General features: G+C 48.1%; 1 protein-coding gene and 1 non-coding gene across 2 annotated transcripts in view; both read left to right on the top strand.

Annotated features, from left to right (window-relative positions):
- The window catches only part of EGFR (epidermal growth factor receptor), a 181,049-nt gene that overhangs the window by 135,796 nt on the left and 25,564 nt on the right, over positions 1–19,689 (top strand). Inside the window, 11 exon segments of the mRNA XM_031445008.2 lie at positions 997–1,123; positions 1,212–1,285; positions 1,701–1,791; positions 4,016–4,215; positions 5,196–5,328; positions 7,248–7,338; positions 9,152–9,309; positions 13,937–13,975; positions 15,933–16,074; positions 17,060–17,182; positions 17,731–17,829. Of these exon segments, the coding sequence (XP_031300868.2) occupies positions 997–1,123; positions 1,212–1,285; positions 1,701–1,791; positions 4,016–4,215; positions 5,196–5,328; positions 7,248–7,338; positions 9,152–9,309; positions 13,937–13,975; positions 15,933–16,074; positions 17,060–17,182; positions 17,731–17,829 (1,277 nt within the window).
- LOC116150670 (small nucleolar RNA SNORA2/SNORA34 family) lies at positions 8,665–8,801 on the top strand. Its single transcript, XR_004134398.1, has one exon. It is a non-coding gene; the product is annotated as a small nucleolar RNA SNORA2/SNORA34 family (small nucleolar RNA).

Raw genomic sequence — 19,689 nt, 5'->3', positions numbered from 1 at the left:
CGTCATCACCATCACACATAACCAGAGAGAAGGAATGTTCTCTCAAACACACAGAATTCTCTTCCAGACGTGTAATTAAAGGGCGAGGCCCTGCTGGCAGGTGTCCGTCTCAGGGCTTGTCTTCCCGAAGCCACCTCACTCTGTAGTCACCACTTCCTTGGAACCCTGAGCCAGCCTCCCATCGAATTGCACAGCCCACATGAGTCAGGCGCCGTACAGCCAGGCGGCGGCCCAGGGCCTCCCCGCAAGCAGCAGGGGCTCCGGGCAGAGTGGAGCAGAGGGGGCTGGAGGGACAGGGCGCCACACTGTCCCCGGGAAGGCCTGGCTGAGGGGAGGCGGGACCTTATCCTGCACAGTGAGGTTCTCCGTGGTGATTCTTCCAAGTAAAGATAAAAATCTGAAAAGATACCAGTTTCCGAAACCAAAACATTGCACACGGGAATTCTAGAAGGAGAGCCACGCATAGATAAATGGGCTTCGGAGGGAGGTGGCATTGGAGAAGGAAATTCGGGACTGGATCTAAGTTAATAGAATGGGCTCAGAGTGTGGAAACAGGGCACCTGCCACTGCTGTCACCGGGGGACACAGATCGAAGCGTGTGGCTTGAGTAAACACTGAGGGAACAAAAAAGTTTATCTGCTAAGAGTCAAGTTACAGGGGAGGGTGAGGGGAGGCGTGAGGGTTTAGTTGGGGGCGCACGGGCGCGAGCAGCTCTGGCAGTGACAGTGAGGTGCACTGTTGTCACTCTGGCCCACGTGGGACAGGGAGGAGGAGGCAAGGTCAGCGAACACAGCGATGGCATCTCCTTTGACCGCTATAACCCCAGACCCTGCTGCGGTCCCTGGTACCCAGCCGGCCTGGCAGTGTTTGCTGATTGAATAAGTGACCGTGTGGCCGAGATCACTCCCACGGCTGCAACTGTCTGCCTGCGGGAGCCTCGCTGTTCTTAGCTCAACAGATGTGGATGGAATAAACACCTCTCTTTGTCTTTTACAGTTTGTAACGGAATAGGAATTGGTGAGTTTAAAGACACACTCTCTATAAATGCCACCAACATTAAGCACTTCAGAAACTGCACCTCGATCAGCGGGGACCTCCACATCCTGCCGGTGGCATTCAGGGGGTAAGTCACAGACTGAGTTACTGGTGTAAGAGAAGAACTCAGCATCGCTCTGTTCCCTTGTCGCTAATCGTTCTGCTGCTTGTTTCAGCGACTCCTTCACACGTACTCCGCCTCTGGACCCAAAGGAACTGGATATTCTGAAAACCGTAAGGGAAATAACAGGTATGTGCTGCGAATTACCGTATTAACACAAATGGGAAACTCGTGTTTTGGGAAGAGAACTTCAAGGTGTATTTGCTTCTCCCGTGGCATAAAGCATTTATTCTGGAGGAATGACTAATTCGTTCTGTGGTACTTAAAAATGAGGTTTTCCCTGCACCCAAGAGGTGAGCACGTGAAGCAAAGACTCAGGTCACTCATGATGTGACTTGGTGGGGCCACGTCTCCTCTCTTGGCGCCCCACCCAGGCTGGCCATCCTGAGGGGTCCAGCGACGAGGTGGGCAGAGGAGAAGGCGATGGAAAAGGATCAAATCCAGTGTTCATATCTCCTGCCCATGAGAATCCTATTAATCGTGTCTCGTGCAAAAAAAGAGGTTTCTCAGCGGTGCGTGCCTGACCCCTCCTTCTGCTCTTCAGGGTTTTTGCTCATTCAGGCTTGGCCAGAAAACAGGACCGGCCTGCACGCTTTCGAGAACCTGGAAATCATCCGTGGCAGGACGAAGCAACAGTAAGTTGGCCCCGGCCAAAGCCGGGCCCATCCTTTCCTATTTCTGTGTTTTGACATGAGCCCCACAGCAGGGACACCGAGATGCTAGCGCTCGGCCGCACACGGCGCTCGGCCGGCTCCCCGGCACGGACCCCCCGCCTCGGCCTGGGACGAGCATCAGAGTGGGGACACGAACGGTAGCGCTGAGCTGCAGGCTTCGTGGGGGCCCGCCAGTCTCCCCACGAATGCCTTCCGTGTGCGGGGCCAGCCCGGCGCCCCACGCTGCGTGCAGCTGTCTCCTTGGTCCCCTGTGGTCAGTGACAGTCCTCTGGCCTCTCCATCTTTCACGGCCCTGAGGCTTTTGAAAAGTGCAGGTCAGCGTTTTGTAGAATGGCCGGTGATTCAGTGGAGGTGATGCGTTTGGGGCCAGAACGACATGGGGGGACGTGTCCTTACCAGCACACCATTTCAGGGGGACCTGAGATGCTTTTTAACGTAGAGTGTTTCTTTTAAGATTGCAGCTCAAGTAGTGCAACACACACACACACACACACACATAAAAGCATCTTTAACGTAATAAAGGAAATAATGAGCTTTGTGGCGAGAAGCCTGGAACCCTCTTACTCAAACCTGCCTTGAAAACAGGCTGGTTCCAAGAACCAGATCCCATAATTGACCCCTAAGAGGACTGCGTAATATTGTGCAATATTTTTTAAAACTCAGAATGCAACACACATAACATATGCATCACTTTCCAAAAAGCGTCTCGGCGTTGCATCTCGGGTGTAAACTTGCAGCGTTTTGCTTCCCAGAAAGGCCCCTTGGCTCTGAGTTCTCAGGAACTTTTTTTTTCTTTGCCCCACGTTCGTAGAGAGATGAGAGATTTCAGTCCCTTTTCTTGGGTGACTGGCATGTACCTCTCGGCTTAGTATTCGGGATTTAAACAAGATAAAGATTGCTTTTTCTTTTTTTTCTTTTCACACTGACTGAGAAGTTCGCTGATAACACAGTTCCTCCTGGGCCAGCGTGACCCCTGTTCTTGCCAAAGCCGGACCAGCTCCGCAGGGAAGACTCCTGTCTTGGCTCCCCCTGGGCAGGGATGGGGGTGTTGCCAGTGGCAGTGGCGCGGGTCTCCTGGACAGAAGCCAGGCTGTGCGAGGAGAGAGGGAGGGAAGGATGGAGAGAGAAAGAGACAGAAAAAGCAGAATCTCCTAATTATGTTTAAAACTTCCATCACCTTGTGCCTTAATTCTTCAGTGCTGTCTGGGCTGACCCAGTCCCCGCCCTGGTGGCCGGTGGGCTTCCTAAATGCAAATCTCCTTGCTGTGGGTTCCCATCATTGGTGGACATCAGCGTCCTTCACGTGGTGTCCAAGGTCATGGTGTCCAAGGTCATCTGTGCTCTGACCCCATCCACCCTCCCCAGACCCCCCTCCCCATGTCTCTCCTGCAGCAGGAGCTCCTGGCTCTCAGCACCTTTCATGGGTGCTTTTCTGCTCCTCCAGGAGGCTCAGGACCTCCCTCCCTTTGGCCTCGATAACTTCCATCCAGTCACTTAATGAACACGTATTGATCGCCACGTGGGATGCTAGCACGGGGTTGGGTAGCAAAGAAAATATTGTCGTTCTTGTTTCCAAGCTCTGCACAAGCAGGCATCACCCCTTCCAGGAGATCCCTCCCCAGACTGGTTTCAGTGCCCCCCCTCTTTGCCCTCCACGGTACCCGACATCACCCCTCTCACCACACTGGGTTAAAATCACCTGCTCAAATGACTTCATCACCACTAGACAAAGGGTCTTCTGAGACTAAGAAACATACAGTTAACCTACAATTAGAATAGAATTAGCCACATACTGCCTCCCGGTGTTTGTTCAATAAATGGATGGGTGGGTGGGTGCGGGGATAGAAAGATGCACCATGATTTTTGAAGTATATTTGGATATTTGAGAGGTTAAAATATATTCTCAATTTCCGGGCAAAAGGCAATAAACAAAATGACAACATTAAGACATTTATTCAGCCCCCAGCCTGCCACTGGGATTAGAGATGCTAAATGAACGAGATGCTAGCTTTTCCCTGGAGGAGCTTAAAAAAACACTTGCAATTTTCCAAACTTGCAAGGCATGCCTTCTGCAACACGACTTGCAATGTCTGTAGCACCTCTAAAGTCCAGAAAAACAAAGTGGTTAGCGATCTTACGTTCTCATAATTTCTCACGGTGTTAACTTTTCTTCTGCCCAACCCAGTGGTCAGTTTTCTCTGGCGGTTGTCGGCCTGGACATAACATCTTTAGGGCTGCGTTCCCTCAAGGAGATAAGTGACGGCGACGTGATCATTTCAGGAAACCAGAACTTGTGCTATGCAAACACGATAAACTGGAAGAAACTATTTGGGACTTCGAGTCAGAAAACCAAAATTATAAACAACAGGAGCGAACAAGAGTGCAGTGAGTAAATCACGTTTGTTGATTGTGGAGATGGTTCCAACGGGTCACTGATTTTGGTATAGAGAATTAAGGGGCTGTTCCCAAGTATATAAATTACTTTTTTACATTGCTAAAGAAGCAAATTAAAAGAAATCGTATATTCCTCCAGGAGCATCCATGTTGCTGTAAATGGCGTTACGTTACCTTTTTTATGGCTGAGTAGCATTCCATTGTATAAATATACTACATCTTCTTTATCCAATCATCTGTCGATGGACATTTAGGCTGTTTCCATCTCTTGGCTATTGTAAATAGTGCTGCTATGAACATTGGGGTGCAGGTGTCTTTTTGCAGTAGGGTTGTGAAGTTCATCAGATTAGTTTCTAGATCATTCTCATGGCACAAGATGAATTTGCCTTGAAGTCCAGGCTACCAGTTATTGGTAATTTGCAGAACTGAATTTAGTATTAATTATGTTGCATTTTGGCTGTGTGTTCCCTCCTGCTTATTTCGTCCCCAATGACTGTAACTACACACACACACAGGAATCAGATGCACATTTCACACTGGCATTTCCAAGGTTGACTTTAGAGCCATAGTCAGCTTTTGAAGGTCGGCCAGCGCCATCGCCTTGTGCAGAAGCAGATCTGAGTTCACATCCTGGCTGGGACCCTTCCTAGCTTTGAGACCTTCATCATTTCATTTAAATCTTAGCGCTCTGGCTTCTTCATCCCTGAAATGGGGATAATAATGAGTTCCACCCACCATAGCGCAGTTGAGAGGTGAATGAAATTCCATACGATGCTCTGGCTCTGTGCACACAGCAAGGAACTGCACACCTTCCCTGTTGGTCGGCCAGCTCTGGAACGTCTCGTTCCAACAGGGAAAAGGGGACTTGGAGCGGGCCAGTGGGAGCCCAGCAGGTGTTTGCACGCTGACCCCCAGGCCCCCCGTGCCCACTGTCCCTTGGCTGACTCGTGTGGCTCCCCCCGTCTTCTCAGAGGCCGTGGGCCACGTCTGTAACCCGCTGTGCTCATCGGAGGGCTGCTGGGGTGCAGACCCCAAAGACTGCGTGTCCTGCAGGAACGTCAGCCGTGGCAAGGAATGTGTGGAGAAATGCAACGTTCTGGAGGGGTAAGAGGGTGCTTTCCTGAATCCCTTCATTTTGATAAAAAAAAATTTTTTTAAAGACTTAGGGTTGTTTTTATAGGTTTATAGTTAATTTCCTTTTTGCCTTTTTCCCTTTTCGTTTGTTTTTTTTTTTTTGGTTGAAAACTGTTGATCACGAAAGGAAACGAACAACCGTTCTTCGTTACTTAGCCCAGTCCTATGTGTAGAATCTCTTTATCTGGAAATGGCTTACATTTTTCTAAGCTGCACATAGTTCCAAGGACAAACGGAAGTCTTCCAGGGTTCAGATGGTCAAGGTCACGGGCACTAAGTCTTTCCTTTGAAGCACACCATTCCTGGTGTCTCAAAACAGTTTCCTGGTTAATTTTTGTTTATGTTCAAGACACATTGAACAATGCAAATAACTTTAAAGACAATTATCGACAAAGAAATAAACAATCCTATATCATTTGTTGAATTTGTTGCAATGAAATTACAGCTCATTGATTCTATAGGGATCTTGATATTGAGTGAGGCTTTGAGTGACCCCAAATCATGACAAAAACTAAATTAATAGGAGAGTAACAATGGAAGGAGAGAGAGTGGCAGAGGCAATTTTTTGTTTCTGGGTTTTTTTCTGGTTTTTTTCCCCTGGGTTTTTTTTTTTTTTTCTTTTTCTTTTTTTCCTTTTTTTTCTTTTTTCCTTTTTTTCTCTTTTTCCTTCTTTTCTTTTTCTTTTTTCTTTTTTTTCTTTTTCCCTTTTTTTCTTTTTTCTTTTTTTTTCCATTTTTTTTCTTAATTTAAAGACAAAGAGAAATTTTGTGATAGAGCCTAGGAGTTAGAGATGGCTCTAGTAAGTCTTTTTTCTGTCTCACACTCTGGGCTTAGACCACAGCTTAGGTCAGAAACAGAAACAGGATGAGAAGACCGAGTTCAATTCTGTAGAAATCCTTTAGCCAACAGGCTCATTAGCTTAACAGAATAATTTGCATGCATGATAGTATTGTTTCAACAATGAGAAATACCGGTGCGGTCCTTCCTGCTACAAATCGACGTGAACTTACCATCTCAGTGTTCACGTCTCTTTCAAGAGACAAGGTGGTAAAGATGGCCAGGACGGTGGTGCCCGCGTCTTTCCGTTGGAGACCCCAGTGTCCAGTCACACCTGCTCCCTTTGCCAGACTGGCTCCTTCTGCAGGTGTGAGAACCCAGAGAAGCGGCACAGGGAAAAACTCACGTGGCATATTTGGTTTAATCGACGCCGTCTCCCTGAACGGAGGACCCCCAAAATATGTCTTTCGGTCTAAACACTCCTTGTTCACTGCCTGGATGGAAGACGCGTGGTTAATGATGCATAGCTGTCGCAACTACCCTGTCTGTTCAAACATCAGCTTCTTGCTTAACACTGATCTGTGCATCTTTGGGGAACGCTTGCAATCTTACAAGCAAAATTGTTTCATGCCTGTGTTCCGAACTCACTGTTTGCGGTAATAGCCACCGAGGAAATTTTAACAGCTCTTTCTTGTTCCCAGACATTAGTCCCCAGTTACTAACTCTTTGCAGCCCAACTGAAATATCCATGCATCTTGGGTTTCGGAGGGGATGTCTCTTAAGGACTGTTTCTGGGGTTTTTTATTTGTTGGCTTGCTTACCTAACATGCAAAAACCGTGCCTGTAGGAAAAACGCAGGGGAGATGTTTTGATTATAAATGCAGCTTATGTGTTTGTTCCAGGAGAAGGTCAGAGACTCAGTTGATAGTCAGTGTATTATATTGCAATACAGTCCTTCCTTCCCGACAGCTTTACTATTACCTAAAATTGTTTTGAATTTCTGAGAGAAGTGTTTTGTGTCACCTGGACTTTGACACTTGACCTCAGACAGCGTTCTGAAGCAGGGATCTGTGGGGGTGGCACTGACCAGTTCCTCGTCTTCCTCCCATCAGAGAGCCCAGGGAATTCGTGGAGAACTCGGAGTGTGTGCAGTGCCACCCGGAGTGCCTGCCCCAGGCCATGAACGTCACCTGCACGGGACGCGTAAGGACCACGTTTTTGTTACCCACTCCCACGTCCACGGTAGAACCACGTGGTGGCCCCATGTCACCCTGCAGTGGCCAGGACAGCCATCCAGCCCACTTTCCAGACTTGAGGCCGTGCTGTCTCACAGCTGACAAGGGGCCATGCCTGCCTGGCGTGAACACTCACCTTTCCTGTCCAACCCCCAGACCCACGTGGGGGTGCCCACTTTCATAGTACAGAACAGGGCAGCCCATGCGGGCCGGGCACCCTGATATCCAGCTCTCACCGCTCCTGACATCCATCATCAGTGCTTTAAATCAAATACCGCCAGATTCTTATTTAGCATTAGTTTCGAATGATTTGAAGAGTTTTAAGTGCACAGAAAAAAATTTCAAAATTCAATTTCAAATCTGCGTGTTCAGTAATGACCTTTCAGGCAAGAATTCAGGTCCCTCCCACACCAATGTCCTGAGGTTGTTTATTCTCAATATTATCAATGTAAGGAGCTCTGTTTGGATTTGAGCTTCAAGAGCCATACCTCAGTCTACTAAGGAAAGGTTTTTCCGAAATTCTCTAAATTGCGCAGAATGACAGACCGGTTTTGAAGTAGCCGGTTACAAAGTACACCACTGGTTTTCTGGTTGATAATTGGGTTAACTTTTCATCAGAGAAATTAAGTAATTGGTAAAATGCAATAAAGTAAAGCACTTAATACACTTTCTTTTATGTTTTTATATATTCTACACATTTAAAGTCAGGAAGACTTAATTCTTTTTTTTTTTATTTTATTGAGTTATAGTCAGTTTACAATGTTATGTCAATTTCCAGTGCAGAGTACAATTTTGTCTTTTCCTTTCCTTTATTTTTTTATTTTGTAGATTTCACATATAAGCGATCTCATACGGTATTTTTCTATCTCTTTCTGGCTTACTTCACTTAGAATGCCATTCTCCAGGGACATCCAGGTTGCTGCAAATGGCGTTATGTTGTCAGTTTTTATGGCTGAGTAGTATTCCATTGTATAAATATACCACATCTTTATCCAGTCATCTGTTGTTGGACATTTAGGCTGTTTCCATGTCTTGGCTGTTGTAAATAGGGCTGCTGTGAACACTGGGGTGCAGGTGTCTTTTTGAATTATGATTCCTTCTGGATATATGCCCAGGAGCGGGATTCCTGGGTCATATGGCAAAGGAAGACTTAATTCGAAGTTGTTAGCGGTGGTCCCATCAAGCAAGCACAGTCACAAAGAACTTGTCCTCTTTAAGACCGTCTACACTGACTCTTTTCACGAGAGGTATTCTAAATAAAAAGTGAGTTCCATTCTATAAAAGAAAGAGACATTTGGCCCTGAATCAAGGGCAGCAGTTTGCTGGAGCTGTTGGTTTCGAGCAGGAGCCTGAAGAAGTGTCTTCTCATGGTCTGACAGCCATTTCAGAACTGTGGAAACGTGACGGTCAATACATTAAACGTACACATCTGAGTTAATTGGTTACAGATGTGGGGCATACTTGTTTGCAGTCGGTGAATACTGGGATTCCAAAATTTAGAGATTCCCCAATTTAACTTGTTCATTAGAATTATATTATTGTTAAATCCAGTTACTATAAAAAAAAAAAAACAATCATTGCTTTGGGTGTTCCACAAAAACAGTAGGATGATTCTGAAATATGAGCTTCCTTTAAATATTCGTTCATACAGTCATGGCCCTGACTTGTATATTTTAGACCTCGTTGAAATTGGAAACTTACACTTACAAGAAATAAAAAGGAAAAAGAAGAGACATAAATAAATGTCTGATTTATGCCGTGGTTTTCCCACCTCGGTGCAGGGACCGAGCAGCTGTGTAAAGTGTGCCCACTACATCGATGGCCCTAACTGCGTGAAGACCTGCCCCGCCGGCATCGCGGGCGAGAATGGCACCCTGGTCTGGAAGTTTGCGGATGCCAGTCACGTGTGTCACCTTTGCCACCCCAACTGCACCTATGGGTGAGTGGAGGAAGCTCTGGGCCTGGAAAGGAAAATGCAGAGCAGAGTACTTCCTAATCTTGCAGATTCTTAGCTGTGTGGCCTTGGGCAAGTGTCTTAACCTCTCTGTGCTTCCCTTTCGTCATCTGTCAATTAAGATACTAATGCTGCGTAGCTATACCAGGATTTTTGTGGTCTTGAGTGAATATGGATAATGTTCTTAAAATAGTGCCTGGAAACACACGAGCGCTCAATCCATGATGGCACTGATGGTGGTGGCGGAGCTGGTGATGAGGTGGTAATAATGGTGGTGATGGTGATGATGATATTAGTGTTCTTGAGAGACGCAGAACCTTCCCATTAGACTTCTAAAAATCAGGAGTTTTGAAAGTTTTACAAGTCTGTCCTAAGTTTTTCCAAAACAAAATTTTTTTTAATTGCATTTCCATGGAAGAACCCTGGGCCTAGACTCAAGGATTTGGGAATGACTGGTACCTGGTCAGCCTCCATCATTTCACCTTCGTAAGTTTCGGCCGCCCCGGGGGTACATGGAAGGGCCCCGTCACTCCATGGCCCTGGGGTCCAGGAGTGTCAGTCCCAGGTGACTAAAGAGTAAGTCCTCAGCCAACATGTGGGAAGTCTGCAGTCTCCTCTGTGGTCTGCACATGCCTGTCTTCTCCCTCTAATTTTAGTCTGATCTATCTGTGAGTTCCAAGTGATCTTGAACAGTTTACTAAGTGGACCGCCAAAAGAAACAAAAACAAACAAAATCTGAAGCCAATGATTTAATTTGAGTAGGGCTGACGGTTTTACAATATTTTATATCCCCCGTCAGGAAGTGATCCTTTCTTCCTATAGTCAGATACTCCTTTTTTAGATTTCAATAAACTTTTACAGTTTTGTTCTTTCATGTTCTGTCTAAATCTTTTGCATTTATTTTTGCTGTTGTGAAATGGCTCGTTTCCTGGTACATGTTCTAACTTATTATTTCTGATATATGATAGCTTTTGATTTTTTTGACGCGAGCATATATTCATCTCATATTGCTGGTCTGTACTGAATTCCCTTTGAAATTAGTGTTTTATTTTGTACTTTTTAGAATTTCTTTATTCAGGAGGGACTGGGGATTGAACCCAGGACCTCATGCGTGCTAAGCATGTGCTCTGTCACTTGAGCTACACCCTCCCCCGTGAAATTGGTGCTTCAGTTCATGGTTTGGAGTTTTCCAGGAAGAGACTCCATATCATCTCCAATAATGCGATCTTCATCTCTTTCCCAAAAGTTTCAGATTGTTACCGAGTCCAAACTCATTCTGCTCGCCCCACAACAGGCCAGTAAATCGGGAGACGAGGTGTTGGGGCAAGGAATAGCGGCTTTATTCGGAAAGCCAGCAGATCGAGAGGATGGCAGGCTAATGTCTTGCAAAACCATCCTGCTCCAGTCAGAACACAGGCTCCTTTTATACAAAAAAAAAAAAAAAAAAAAAAAAACCAGCAGAGGGGGTGTGGTTGGTTGCTGCAAACTTCTTGGTGCAGGAATCCTTTGTTCCTGCAGCTGTCCACAGGTCAACCTCCAAAAAAACAAAGGTTATTCTCTACTCTGCAACTTTGTTATTTTTACATGAATGCAGAGCCAGCAAGACTGAGCCTAGGAAACAGGGCACAGTGGTTAAAGCTAAAGGAACAGATCACATATGGAGTCAGATTTGTTCTTGTCTATAACAAAATCATATTACAAGGGCCAGAATTTCTAGAATAACACCAGATGCAGTAGTAGTGGACGGCAAGATTTTATATCTGATGGAGGTGGGAGTGGCTGTGATGAACCACCGGTAAGAACAATATTTGCTGTTAGTTAGATCCTTATTAACGTGTTAAAGAAACAGTCATGTATTCCTACTTTTAAAACTATTTTTTTAAATCTAGAATAGATTTTGAATTTTACCAAACACCTCCTTCGTAGCAACTTTAAGATTTTTTTCATATTTTCCCTTTGGATGGATCAGCATGCTGGTTATATTGACCAATTTGCAAATTCTACAAAGCACAGTATGAACTGTACCTTGCTAGTTTTTCAGTTAATCAATTTTTTTCATATTCCACAAAAATGAGCAATTTGGGGACAGATTCTCTAAATGAGAATTATACCCCCTATATAAAATAAATACATCTTTCCTCCTTTCTCTATCTTTTGGAAATAAATGTGTTTATACATTGGTATGTCTTGAACATGTCATCAGTAAAAAACCCCAGTTTTATGTATTCTTATTACTGGCTATATCTTCCTCCATAGGAATTCAGTAATAGAAATGGATTTAATTTTTAAAATATGGAGAAATGTTGATGGGGGTAAGGGAAGATAAGAAAACATTTCTTTTACCGTGTATCTGTGTTGTGCACGGCATTGTCAAATACACTGCCTCGTCGATGTCTCAGAGTGGACGGAGTGCCTCCTCGACCTGTATTGTTAAAGGGACACTTAGAAAGGCTCTTAGCCGGCAGCGCCAGACCCCAGCTGTGACCTGGGAGCAAGCTTGCTTCCAGAAGCCATGCCCTTCCCGCGTGGCTGGGGTGGTTGCCCTAGAAAACGGGTCAGGGACTTGGAGTGTTGTAGAAACCTGAATCCCATCAGGAAACCAAGCGACACTCAGAGGGCTGGAGAACTCAGGTTTATTACACTGGCAGGCCCAGAGGAGTTAACACTCCAAGCTCTGGACCCTGCCTGTAGGTTTACACAGGCTTTTATAGGGTTTTAGGTTTCGAGTATGTTCATGCCATATGCAAATGAGGTGTTAGAAATGGACCAATCAGGAGTGAGCTTTCAGGAACCAATGGAATTTTAGGGGTAAATGCAAATGAGGTATTAGAAATGGACCAATCAGGAGCGAGCTTTTGGGAACCCGTGGAATTTTAGGGGTTAAGTTTCGTTTTCCTGGAAGCAAGCCGTTTTTCAGAAGCGCAAAAGCAGGAAGGCAGTGGCCCTGCCTGCGAGGTCTTGCTGGCCCTTTGTGGGTTTTGCCCCTTCAGGAGCAAATCCATTTTTAAATGGGGCCACATTTTCGTAGGAAATCATGAGAGGAAGGCTTCTTTGAAGTTTTATGCCGATTAACTAAATAATATGAAATTTTGCCTGCTTTAATTACATGTGACAAAAAAGAAAAAGTCAAGTGGGAAGACAAGGAGTAATTTTTCTGATAAAATTAAACGACAGTGGGATATGGCCTCTTTGTTTGGTGTTCAGCGGTCACTTCTGCAGAGTTACGCACGGTGCCCTCAGCTTTCCCGAGGACCTCTAATCTGCTGGTGCTCAAATCTCCCCCCTGTGTGGTCCCTGTGCTGTGACTGTCCCAGCCAGTCATCTCTCCAAATATAAACCGGCCCAGCCTTCCCCATGAGCATCTCACCCATCAGGAGCTTCTCGCTGGCAATCCCACAAGTGTCCCAGGCTGCACAAAACCCTGCTTCTCACCCCAAATTTGCAATTCCAGTTTGCGATTTAGGCAGTCCGCCCGGCCTAGTGTTCCCATTCTGTTCCAGTCTGGACACAGACAGGCATTATGGGGGAAAAAACACTAGACAGAAAGGGTATTTTGAATACGGTTCAGTTTTATCCATGGTCAGCCATTAGCGAGTGTTTTTCGTCTTTGACGATTTGGGTTTTCCTAGGAGCTAACAGACTGTGAAAAAAAGGAGAGCTCCCCGGTGTTCCACTGCCTGAACAACCCTGGGGAGGGATGAAGGCCCCCCAACACTTGCAGGGCTGGGACCGCATCTTCTGACTGCACAGAAAGAGGTCTCAGACCCTCCAAACCAAGAGGACCAGCGATCAGAGCCCTTTTAATGAAATAGAAAAGGAAGAGACCCCGTTGCCAGTGTGTGCCCCCCCACCGAGCGCCTGTCCCTTCACGTATGTGAAGTGCACGCTTCATCTTTCTCCAGCCATGAGTGCCCGTCTCTTCCGTTTAATGGGAAAATTTCATTTTCTTCTCGGTGTTCACAATGACAAATGTTGCAGTCCTTCAGAGCCAATTTATTCTGCCTTTTCAACCACCATCCTGTAATCAAAGTAACAGATGGTGGTCTCGCCCGTAGAAGGGAGCCCCACTGCTGAGGGGTCACGTTAAGAGAAATGGTGTCTCGGCTTCGTGTACATTTCAGGTGTGTGGAAGCAAACCAAACCCGCTCCTGCTCCTGGCTTTCTGGGTCTGCAATCATCACCCCGATTTCCTAGCACACATGTCTTCACTTGTCCCCCTACCCCCCAGCTCCCTAATCAGTATGGCCCAGGAGATGGTTCTAGCCTCGGCCCCCTCTGCTCCCCGCCCGCATGGACGTTCCAGAGCCAGCTGTCAGACAGCTGTCACCTGTATCAGAAGAGCCGAGAACCTTTCCGTAATGAAGACCACAAACCGTCTACTTTGTCCAGTGTTAGAACAACCCCTGTCACTCAAACACACTTGCTGAGTGAATGAGCAAATGAATCCATGAATAATAAGTAAATGATGAACCAGCATTGAGATGCACTGTGATTCTGATGAAAGTCATTTGACCCAGGATGCCTTACAAGTTAATAAGAATTTTCCGAGAAGAAACAATGCTAAAAAAGTGAAATGATCGAGACGTGTATTTCTCGTTTTCAATCCCCACAGCTGTGCCGGGCCAGGTCTCAAAGGCTGTGCAGAGAACAGGTAAGTGGCTGGGCTCTGACCAGAAATGAACAAAGGGACCCCCGGTGAAGGTCATGCTTCCCCACTTTTCCGGCTGCCCTCTGCCTTGGCAGGTCCTCGCCCCTCCCCTGGGCCAGCCTGGGCACCCCTGGGAGACCCCCCTGCACACTGCTGGCTGTGCTTCAGTGGGAGACCCTGGGCCTGAGTCCTGGGGCGCTGGTCCTCACTGCCCAGCTCCTCTTTGTCTGCAGCCCGCCTCTGACTTCTGGGGTCACCAAGTTTTGCTGGCTCCTTCTCCTCTTCCAATGTCTCTTCTTTTTCCTCACTGACCCAGGTGGCCTTACGACAAACCTGGGTTTTGGTGAGCTTTCTGGGTTCAATGACAAAGCTCCCGTGGCTTCCTTTAGCATTTCAGTTGTGATCGATTTGTCATCATTGCCTGAAATGCTGCACTGAGACAAGCAGAAATGAGAATTCCTGCTCAGACTCACCAGGAAACAGTGGTGTCACCAATAATAATGTTGGTCGAGGAATCGGAATGATATAACACAAGCCACGCACCAGCCTTTCCTCACGTCCCTCCCAGAACACTAGCCAAACTTCCAGGCACCTCCGCCATTTCTAGTAATATTTACCAAATTCCTTCCCCCAGCAATCTTCCTCAAGGTCAGTCAGCTCACCATCCCTCCCGCCTTCAAGTGAAAAACAGTAAAAACAAATAGGGCGGTTTCCCAAAGATAAGGATTTCCTTTTATGAGGACACCAGCGAGCTCCGTCCAGTCTTCATCCTACAGTCAATGTCTTAGTGATGGCGATGTCCACCTCATCCCACCATGAAACCAGCCGATGACCGTTCTTTTGTTATATTTACTCCTTTCAACTTTTTCTTCCTCTTTTCACTCACTCGCTCGCCTTTCCTATCCACGGAACGCGTAACTCTGTACAGATTCGTCTTTAATAGCTTCCAGTGCTCCCTTCAAAATGGTTAAAACCCATTAATTCAAACTGCATTCATTGGGGAGACAGGGTAACTCAGGAGATGACTTTTGCACTCGCTAAGAAGAAAGTGTCGTAAATCCTATTTACGTGACGTACGCTTGACCCACTTAGGAGAAATTTGTAAGGATGCTGGCACATTTGTGTATGCAAATGGTGCTAGTAATTTAATCTTTAATGTTAACATTTCTACCTGAAAAAAATAAAGTTTACCAGAACCTCAGATGGCACAGATGCTTAAGAAGAACAGCTTTGTAAAGATTCAAAATTCAGAAATCTGCCAATTCAGATGGTTCTTTCCCCAGAGAGAACCAGAGTTTTGAGGGTTTGTTCCCCCGAGCTCCGTGGGAGGGAGGGGAGGACTGGAGAGGTTTGCGGCTGCCTGGCGACATCATTCGTCCAGGCCAGCAGTGTGCTGTGTGTCAGAATCCTGCGAGGCCTCGCCGCCTCCAAGTCACCCCTACAGTATTTCACATGCCGTGGTCCCACCTTGAGAGCCAAGGGGCCCTTCAGAAGTCCCAACATTTTTGGAAGGGTCCCTCCATCCAGCCTGGCCAGTAGACACCACGCCTCTCATGTGCGTGTGTGTGTGTGTGTGTGTGTGTGTGTGGAGTGCCACACTGGAAATGCACGGAGACACAAATTCATATGAAAAGTATGGCTGAAGTCAGTTTTTTCCAATTATTTGCCTTCTTTATCTGCGGATGAAAATATAATCATTATCTGGAGAAGTCCAAATGCCACCTCAGTTTTACAAACGTGAAAAAGCGGATTAGGGAGGCTCCCACAGTGGAAAAGCCGGAACCCCTGCCCTAGGACTGGTCCCCCAGTGTGCGCCTTCTCTCCTTCAGCATCCGCGCCCTATCCCACTTTTCTGACATGGTTTTAAACGATGCCACAGCGTCAGACCACGCGGGAAACCATGTGAAACAGAGTCTGCCCGCAGACCCCACCCACCCTGTGCGTCTCCCCCTCCTTCCAGGCCCAAGATTCCGTCCATCGCCACCGGGATCGTGGGGGGCCTCCTGATGGTCGTGGTGCTGGCCCTGGGGGTCGGCCTCTTCCTGCGCAGACGCCACATTGTCCGCAAGCGCACGCTGCGCCGGCTGCTGCAGGAGCGGGAGGTGAGCGCGTGCGCAGTCGGGGGCGCCCTCCCCATCCCTAGCCCCTCCCCCTCACTCCTCCTCCCCCTCCCTCCTCTTCCTCCCCCTACCCCTCCTCCCCATTCCCCCTTCTCCCTCCCTCCCGCCACGGGGAGCAAGGCCCCCCACCCCCCAGGGGGGAATGGCAGGTGCAAGCTTGCATTTTAAATGTCATCATATTATTACACTTTGTTAATTGCAATTTAAAAAAAAAAACAGAAAGAACCTCTGAATGTCCAGTTATGACCATCACATGTACATTTTGGTACGTGGATGCAGGGAAACGCAGCTGTTTCTGGGTTGAGTCCTGCAAGATACAGGGCTGTGGCCGCCGGTGTTCAGTACGGTGCTCCCCGTTCGCCCCCCTGCCCCCCAGCACGGCCCCGGCGAGGAGGAAGGCTGGGGCACAGACACCTGCTGTTTCTGTGAAGGCCCTGTGGTTCCGGAGATGTTAATTTGGGAATATGCCACCGTCTACACCAGCGGCTGCTGCTTTTTGAGCACTGTCTGTGACCAGCGTTATCCCTGACTCTATGATTCCCACGAAAGGGTCCTCTGCCAGCATCCGTGTTCCCCCATGTGTCGGAGGCCGGGTCCCTGGGAGGAGGGACCCCACACCTCCCCCCACCATGGCAGCTCGGAGCATCACGGCGCTGGCATGTGAGGGGGTCGCGACCACCACACACCACTATCCTCACCCAGGTTTTCTCAGTCCAGCTAATTGGCCTGGAGACAGGAATGGAAATCACACTTGGAGCAGCGGAGCTGCTGGGTTCACGGAGGCCTGCAGCCGGGGTCGGGCCCCATCCTGCCAAGCCTCTCACGACGTTAGAGTAGGTGGCCCCGTCTCCTGAGCGAGCAGGGCCGTCCTCGGTGTCCAGGCACCCGTGCACAGGGGCCACGGCACATCTGGACCCGACAGCCCTCCCGCGGCTGGTGGCCTCAGCTCTTCCCCTGTCCCTCCCAGCTGGTCGAGCCTCTGACACCCAGCGGAGAAGCTCCCAACCAAGCTCTCTTGAGGATCCTGAAGGAAACAGAATTCAAAAAGGTCAAGGTGCTGGGCTCCGGAGCGTTCGGCACAGTGTACAAGGTGAGCCCCCCGCGCACCGAGGCTTCGGGGCCCGGCTCTTGGGGGGGCCCCCCTCGGCCGAGGTCTTTATCATGGTCTTTATGCCACTGAGAGTTTGGGAAGCGCCAGTATTTCCCCCAAGTTGTCTAGAGGAAGTCTGTTACGGTGACAAGTAAGTGGTCCGCTGAGACCTGTACTCAGGCACAAACATTTTCAGGGACCACAGCTCGCGGGCTGGTGGCACACGTGAGGCTGAAAGACGGCCGCTCATCACCGCAGGACAGCGTGGGAATAAAGCCCAGCTCAGAGCAGCTTCCTCGTCATTTCTTTTTCTACATCCTCTTTGCCTAAATTCAGATTTCAGATCGTCCTGGACCCAGTGTCTCAGAATTCTGGACAAAGTGACATGGTTAATGTAACAACTCTGGTCCTAGGAACAGGATGGGTAAAGAGATACTGACGTGTCGTGACTCTCGGCACCGGCTGTGCTGGGCTCCTCGCCAGCCCACGCGTCCCACGGTGCCTGTGTGACGATTGCCAGCCAGCGTCTCCCCCTCTCTTCGTCTTAGGGACTCTGGATCCCAGAAGGCGAGAAGGTTAAAATTCCGGTCGCGATCAAGGAGTTGAGAGAAGCCACGTCTCCGAAAGCCAACAAGGAAATCCTGGACGTGAGTTTCTGCTTTTTGCTCTCTGGCTGTCCCGTGGCTGGCGGCACGTTGCTCTGTTTCAGGCTTTTCCCACCACCACATTCTCAGTGGTCACTGCTCCCGTCTTCTTCCCTTGTTGCTGAAGTTGGTGTAATTCCGTCTCACGGGGAGGACACCCCTCTTCCATTGAATTATCGCCCCCCAAAACGATGGAAATTTGCTGTCCCCTGGCATCCACCAGGGGCTGCCTGCCCGCTAGTGGCTTTCCACCTGCTCCCAGTGAGCCTGTGGGGGTAAAGTTGTGCTCGGCAGGCTCTGGATGGAGAAGGGGAGGCATCACGTGGCTGGGGTAGGTCTCCAGCCCTGGTTCCTTCTGACTCTTGAAACGCCTGCTCATTTTGTGCCACAACTTATCTCATCTGTGAAATGGGTTTTTAAAGGTGCCTCGGATTAACCATGTGGTGTTACTCACCTTCCGTGCTTTCTCTCAGAGTAACTAAATGTTATTTCCAGTGTCTGCTGATGGCTGTGAGTCTCGGAAATATTCTACAAGATCATTGTTATGTGTTTTCCCTTTCGATTCTGCTGAACTTTGTCCACCTTCTCTGGACCCTCACTGTGCACTCTTAGAAAGAGGCTGGATGAAAAGGGGGCCATCCTGGAGTCTGGCAGAACCCACTGCAAGATCCCACCCTCAGGGTCCCGGGTTGACATCACTGGCCTCTGCTTGCTGTGGGTGGACGTCCCAAGGCAGAGCCAGAGAAAGAGAAGGTGGAGGGGCTCAGCAGTGAGTTAGGGAAACAGTCCAAAAAAAAAAAAAAAGAAAGAAAGGAAAGAAAAATGACTGCTTTTACTGACTCAGAAATCTAGAGAACTTAGTTCATCTTAAAACCAGGAAGAAAAAGTCAAATGCAATAATCTTCACTCTTGTAGCTAACCCACAAAATGTGCGGTAAGCAAAGCCAACATGGACCTTTTTTTTTAACTGAGTTATAGTCAGTTTACAACGCTGCATCCATTTCTGGTGCACAGCGCCGTGCTTCAGTCACACGTGAATGTACATATATTCCTTTTCATATTCTCTTTCACCGTGAGCCACTACAAGATCTTGAATATATTTCAACGTGGGGCTTTTTTAAAACGTGTCCAGATGCAGTGAGTTTCCCAGGGTAAACCCTCTACACCTCCGTTTCCTCCAGGCAGCCTCCCCTGACTTCACTGCAGCAGGAAAGTCTCTCCCCAGTACTTTCTGCACAAAAGATGACGCATTAATACAGTGCGACAGAAACTCTGACACCTTAATGAAATACTCATCAAACCAAGTTACCTTTCATTGTAACGGTTTATGTGTTAAGGTGGAGGCTGTTGACAAACTGTCAGCTCCTGTTTCCACAACCCCACAAAGTACAGCGAACAGTCAGTTTGCAAAGTCCCTTCACTTACATCCTTCTACGTTGTTCACCTGCGCTACTCAGAAGGAAATCCGTTTTGCACGATTTGCTTCCCGAAATTCACTTTTCACTCGTTTAAGGCATCCTGGCCACTTCCAGTGGACGACTCTGAGATGTGAAATTTCAGCATCTGCTACGCGGAGTTGAGGGCGGTTTGGAAGACAGATGCTGGGCTCTGGGGAAGGACAGAGTCTCAATGCAGAGGGCCCTCCGGGACCCCTCAGACTGGAGGAAATCTGCTTCTGTGGGGGCAGGGGTGGGGTGGAAGGGAGAGGAAGGGGAGACTTTCCAAAGTTCAGACTTCCTGTTCTGCCTTCTGCTGTCTCTGTCCTGCCCCCTGTCTGTCTGCCCTCTGTTGTTTTTGTGTCCTGTCCGCCCCTGGTCTCTGTCTCCTCTCACACCCCTGTCGTGGCAGCTCCGTGAGCGCCAG

This window comes from Camelus dromedarius, chromosome 35, assembly GCF_036321535.1.
Source record: "Camelus dromedarius isolate mCamDro1 chromosome 35, mCamDro1.pat, whole genome shotgun sequence".
NCBI classification, from domain to species: Eukaryota; Metazoa; Chordata; class Mammalia; order Artiodactyla; family Camelidae; genus Camelus; species Camelus dromedarius.
This window is presented reverse-complemented; position numbering and strand designations above follow the sequence as displayed.